The sequence below is a fragment of the Carassius gibelio genome, chromosome A1 (genome assembly GCF_023724105.1).
Source record: "Carassius gibelio isolate Cgi1373 ecotype wild population from Czech Republic chromosome A1, carGib1.2-hapl.c, whole genome shotgun sequence".
In the NCBI taxonomy this organism is placed as follows: domain Eukaryota; kingdom Metazoa; phylum Chordata; class Actinopteri; order Cypriniformes; family Cyprinidae; genus Carassius; species Carassius gibelio.
The window spans coordinates 24,070,174-24,076,675 of NC_068371.1; the positions used below are offsets into that span (position 1 = coordinate 24,070,174).

Sequence of the window (6,502 nt, forward strand, 5' to 3'; positions counted from 1 at the left end):
TGAACCAGCGAGCTGTTCCTTATGAACCCCTGCCAGCAGAATGTCTGCTATGAGCTGGTTATTACTCAGTGCTGGGCCGCCACTAGCCAAAGGGCTGCTCTCCGAGCTGTAGATCTCCATGTTGTGACTTGTCAACATGCGGAAAATCGTTACCCAGCTCAGGCACTTTTATTCCATACAGGCTTTGACTGAAACTTGGGTGGGTGAAACATTGGGTTCAGACTTTTTTTTATTCAGAGTCTGTAGTGCTTCATTAAAACATACAGACACGTGTCCTTTAGTTAGGAGAAAACCTTAATAAATGAGCATGTTGATGAACTACAGCCTCGGGAAGATCGATGGACAGGATCAGAGCACAACAGAAACAATAATATAATAACAGTTATTTCTGTCTGCTTGTTTCACAGATGTTTTCAGTTTAATATATTTTACAATAATACTTATTGTATCACATGATGGTTAAGCTGAATTTTCCGCAGCCATTACTCCAGTCTTGAGTGCCACGTGATCCTTCAAAAATCCTTCTAATATACTGATCTGCTGCTGAGTATATAACGTATTATTAAAATTTGAAAACAGTTGTGCTTCTTGATATTGTTGTAGAAACTGAAATAAATGTTGTTTATGATGCTTTAATGTAAAGCTAAAAAACTGCATTTACTTGAATTAGATTTTTTACTTAATGTAATACAAGTATTGATTTCTCTAAAAAGATAAATAAATACAATAAAATACAAACTGATGTGATCCCAAACTTTTGAATACTAGGGCATTGTGTATTCACACTTATAATTTTTTAAAACAAAAGCATGTCAAATAAATATTATAGTTTAAAAAGATTTTTAAAATGTGTTTAAAAGTGGAATGATCTACACATTTTAATGTACCTTAATATTAAATATTAACAGCTGACCTGTGCAATAATTATACAGTTAATATGATCACCCAAGAAACGCCAAGAGTTCCTAAACACCAGTGACTGTGAAAACATTTCAGAGTGGCTTGTAATTTTAAACCCATTCACACTGACGCTACCAAGACGATTCAAATCATTCTTAGAATTTAGTCTAAACCTCATCTGTATCAAGCCAGCTAGATCATTTTAGCCAACTAACAAGTTTAAAAAGGTGACAAGCAAATATAGCAAACAAATGGTACAGAAAAGCAAATGTTTCTCTTTGCAAGGTGTAAAATGCATATGCATGATCAAAATATGCATATAGATATAGTGCAGACTGAACAGAGCAAGCATTCTTCCCATCCTTAATGTTAAACTCTGAGCTTGGCCTCAGTGCTTTCCTAGGCTATAGCAGGCTACTTTGTGGTTTGTCATTTTAAAGATGCACCTTCTTTATCGAGCCGTACAAAAATTGTCTAAATTATGTCACCACAGTGCCTTTGACTGAGCACTCACAGCTAGACTACACCTGTGATGAAAGCCAGGCGATCCAGCTAGCCAAATTAATCTAAATGTTCTGGTTCAGCATGCCTGGCTGAAGCCCCTTTCTGTGTGAGCACTTGTTCAGGAGAGCATCCACCACCCCTTCCCCTGCCCTTTAATTCATTTCTGAGAGGAAAGCCTGTGTATCATTATTCGCTTGAGCTCAAATGGGCAGACACCGGTGAGAGAGCCTGATCAAGTTGGTGGGGCAGAGGAAAGAAATAGAGGAGGAAGAGGAGGGGGTGTTCTTGGCAGATTTTCCCTACAAATCAGATGCCAAGAGCGAAATGGAAACCTCCCCTCATTTTCCTTTCCCCTTAATCCAATGTTTTCAAACCCAAGCCCAGCCAAGGTCATTATAATCATAGATGAGTGGAAAGGAGCCAGTGACCCACCATTACGGTAAGGTGGAGAGCCACCCAGTCGCACACACTCTGCCGGCAGTCTGTAATGGAGAGCTGAAATCCGTGCAATGCTCCAATTCCTCCATTTGCAAATGCAGATAACCTTAAATATCATGTGTGTATAATGGAAACGGCTGCCTCCCATAGGGAGACATTTTAGCTGATGGCAAAGGTCAGGGTGAAAGAATGATACGGGCTATGTACTTGCACAAAATGGATGCCTGCGAGTAAGACAAAGAACCAGCAAGAAAAGGAGAAAAAGAGGTAACCTCAGTCGACCTCTCCACCTCAGAGTGGAAAACTGTGCAAAACAGCTTAACAAGACAGGAACATTTTAACCTAGGCTGCTTTTTCGCGATTAATTTACTGGAAGCTTGCTGAACTGTGACCTGCAGTTTGAACAAAACGTGTTAATTCTGGAAAAGGAGTGTGCAACAGTGTTTTACAGGCCGTGGTTTTGTAATCCCAGTGGTTAGCACTAAAGCCAAAGGTCATATTTAACTGTCAAGAAGATCATCTGACTGTGTCAGGGCCCTCTTGCTGCACGTCTTGACCCCGAGCGCATCGTGACGCAAGCACTCCTGAACTCAGATATCTATTCTTGAGAAAAGGAAGTGAAAGATACACTTGCAAAAGGATATGCCACAGCCTTTGCATGGAAACGTTCACTGAAAAAAAAAAAAAAAAAAAAAAAAACAGCAGATGCCTGGCATGTTACTTTTTTGAAAGAGCACACAAACAGTCTCAGCACACGGATTCCACTGTGCCAACTCATATTTGTAACTTTTTCAAGACAGTATATAGTAATCAAGAAGCTAAATTTAGATTAACAATTGTGCTTGTCGTCTGCCTCTCTGCTCACAGGTGTTAAAGTACGATGAACACAAACAGAACGTAATGAAACGTGACATCACTCCTTCACGGCTGAAACTTCAGACCAGCTTTTGCTGAGTGGGTGATTTTGATGCTGCATTAATCAGAGGTGGGACAAATGTCTAGTTTCTAAACAACAATGACTGAAAGAAAGTTTATTAAATTATGAAAAGAAAATGTGCATTTAGTTATAACACACTTATTATAATATTAATGTTTAAGTACAATACCCTGAGTTTATGTTACTAAATAACATTTTTTTATGTTTATTTAATAAGTTGTTTAATTAATACGTTTAGTTAAAATGCTTTATCATTATAATAAAGTGATTTATATCCTGTATTTCCATTTAAAAAAAAAAAAAGTTTTCTTCACTGCTGAATTTTGTGAAACATTTTGTTACACTGTAAAGCAATTCACTAAACCAGCCAAAAAGTTTATTTATTTTAAAATCAAATCAAAGCGATTCCAAAGTGACAACTTTGAACTGCATTTCTGATAAAAGATTAAAAGCGAGTAGAAATGGCAGAAATGACTGTGACAAGTCCAATGGATGCAAACATGAACATGTTTGGCATTATGAAGACAAGTCAGCACAATGCAATGCTGCTAGAATACAAGCAGAAAATTCCACAGAGCAGTAAAAGACAGTGTCAGGTTTTGAATGGTAACACGCACAAAGATGCATTATGAGCGCTTGTTTTCGTGCACTTAAAGCGCCACCGTGCCACACTTCGCCTCTGATCGATGTTTTCCACACTCTACACATCATGTGTCCTCTAGCGGCCGGCTCACGCTACAACAGCCGTTATTAGCGAGCTGATAAAAGCACAATGTTAACATCCAGCTACACAGGGTCAAATGAACGAATTTCGCGATTAGTAATCCCAAACGTAACCCGTGCAGAGCACTGCAAGCCGTGAGATATCCGCCGCGAGAGCTTCGAAGCGAGAGATTAACGAGTTTCGCATTTCGTACGTTATTGATCGCAGACTGTCTGCAATGAATGGCTGCATGAGGAGGGAAAAAAACCCTGAACTTCAGGTGACCGACCACGGCTTTGACACAGGCAGCCTGCAGACACGAACCCCACTGAACAGGGAGGGGTGGAAGAAAATACCTCAGCTTAAAAAAATCCCGCTCGACAAACGAAAGAAAAAAGTCGCTCGCACACACGCACACACACACGACCGCGGAAGGCGGAAAGTTGCACGAATGTATTTAAGGACGTGTTTTTAAGTTGCGGACCGCTGCTAGATAGCGCTGGAGCTAAGTAAAGGCAGGGGCACGGATAGAAGGCTGAGTATGGCTCTCAGTCTGATCCGACTGACCCTTCATTTTATTGCGGCCAGATCCTCAGATCCTCCCCTTTCCCTTCCGCGCGTCTCTGCCTCGCTCGCACGGACACATATAAGAAAAGACGCGCGGCCATAAGCACCAAATAAGCGGCGATAACGCGAGCTTTACTGGCCGCAACCTTTAGGCGGAACGGGACCTTTATCGATTATCTGCAATTAAAGGCACCGCTAGTGCGCTCGCTCCGCTAGCCCCCTCATCGCCAACATGGCTGCCTAGCACAGACCTAAAAAAGGAGAAATAACCTCCGCCGTGCCTTTGTCTGTTTCACCTCTTTAACCCTAAACTACTGCCCAAAACACACGGAGACGCGCTGAAATCGCGCCGAACGAGAAAACGACTTACGTGAAGGCAGGCGCTTGGGTTGCTCCTGTTTCCTCCTTGGCATTTTCCCCCTTTTATCACATTCTCCTTCTTGTTTAGGGATAAGAAGAAAAAAGGTCTTTCCCCATTGAAATGTTGCGAGGGAGCCTGATGGCAGGGACTTGTCGTGCACCTGGCTGTCCTCGGTTAAGTGTATTGTTGGGAACAGGGAAGAGTAGAGGAGGAGGTGCTGTTGTTGTTGCCGTGTCTTGACTATGGCTGCTCTCTGTAAGTGTGTGTCTCCGAGCCCCTAACTAACACTAATGCAGGGATCAAAGGGCAGCAACAGCAGAGCACACACACACGCACGCACACACACACTCACTCGCGCGCACACACACACACTCGCTCACTCACTCACTGGCTCTCAGAGAGAGGAGCTCGCCCGACAGAGCAACGAGAAAGGGACAAGGTGCCCCCAAGCTTTCAGGGTGTATACTTGACTGACCACGAAGGATTTAGTTTTTTATATATTTATATAGAAAATAGATTCTGACTAATAAATATTCAAATGGATTGGGGGGGGGGGGGGGGGGGGGCTTTTTGAACATAACGTAATGATATAAAATGGCAATCGGTTTAAAATGATGAAATTGTGATTTTTTTTTTTTTTCATAAACGATTTTTAGAAATGTTTAAATCTGAGTTGATAGAAACCCCTAAATCACTACAATTCATTTTAAGGTCGATGTAATGATATAAATGTAAAATGGGATTTAAAATTAATAAAGATATTTAAAATTTATTTACATGCTTTTCATAAATTTTTGGTTGAATCAAATCGGTACAGTTCATTTTAATTGATGCAATGCTACAAATTAAAAATCTATATAATTTACAGTAACGCTTTACAATAAGGATCTGTTTGTAAACATTAGTATTGATTAACATGAACAGTGAAAAATACTTTGAAAGCATTTATCAATATAAGTAAGCCTTTTATTAGTTTCCGTATTTACTAATATGATTATTCAAATCAAAAGTTGTACCATGTAAAGTTGTTAATGTTATTTAATCAGCCTTAGCTACCATTAACAATTAAAAGTTGTATTTTTATATTAAGTAACATTAATTAATGATTAATAAATACTGTAACAAATGTATTGCTCGTTGTTAGTAAAATAACTAACATTCATTTAACTTTATTCTAAAATGTTATGGAATTTACAATCTCCATGTTATCTCATTTTAAGATATTATTATTATTATTATTATTATTATTATTACCATTACAACTTCTTTAATTGTATTTATTAATGTTTAATGTCCTGGCTAGTAATTGAATTATATTGATTCTGAGTTTACGTACAATTGATATTGTATTACACACATATAGGTTAATCTGGAACACTTTACAATAATGCTTCATTAACATTAGTTACCATGAAAAAACGATGGAGATCATTATTAATGTTAATTTCAGCATAACACAGCTGTATCTGTTAATATTATTATTAGCTAACATGAACTAACAATGAACAGTTGTTGAATCATTATCAACATTAAAATATTAATAAACACGGTAACTAATGATAGATAATGCACTAATTCTTTTGAACTAATAGGACCTTTTATTCATACAGGTTATTCATACAGGAATGTATTTTTTTCTATCAAATAAAAATATGTTTATTTTTTATTATTATTACATTTTATTGCATGGTAACAACCATAATGTGACTTTAAATGATAATTTGATTAACAGATCCCCCTCCATACCCCACACGAAAGCGCACATACACACACACACACACACACACACACACAGTATTCGGTTCTATGCATAGCACTGAAGCAGCCGGCTGTTCCCCACTCAGGGCTGGACTCCAGCAGGCAGCATGTTGTTGGACAAGTTCGTTCTTTCACACCTCTTTGGTGTTAGGAGGACTGTATCCTCCCTCATGCCATGCTGCCATCCTCCTCGCAACCATCCACACGTGCAGCTCGTTACCGTGGCAATTAGCACAGGCTCAAATTAGCCCACTTCGCCTCTGCACAGGTGACTGACACACACTTTGTAGCTCGCTCATTAGAATATGGCTGCCTCACCACTCCTCTCTCTCTC

General features: G+C 39.3%; 1 protein-coding gene across 6 annotated transcripts in view; it reads right to left on the bottom strand.

Moving 5' to 3' along the window:
- LOC128016286 (zinc finger protein 827) overlaps window positions 1-4,819 on the bottom strand; it is a 69,906-nt gene extending 65,087 nt beyond the window's left edge. For 2 of the 6 annotated variants that reach the window (XM_052600788.1, XM_052600782.1), the window contains exon 1: window positions 4,420-4,809. In XM_052600788.1, coding sequence (XP_052456748.1) covers window positions 4,420-4,462 — 43 coding nt within the window. In that variant the 5' untranslated portion in view covers window positions 4,463-4,809. Of the gene's footprint in view, window positions 1-4,419 lie in introns of all 6 variants that reach the window. The other 4 variants (XM_052600793.1, XM_052600807.1, XM_052600799.1 and 1 more) reach the window with 4 other exon arrangements.
- Window positions 4,820-6,502: the final 1,683 nt, after the last annotated feature.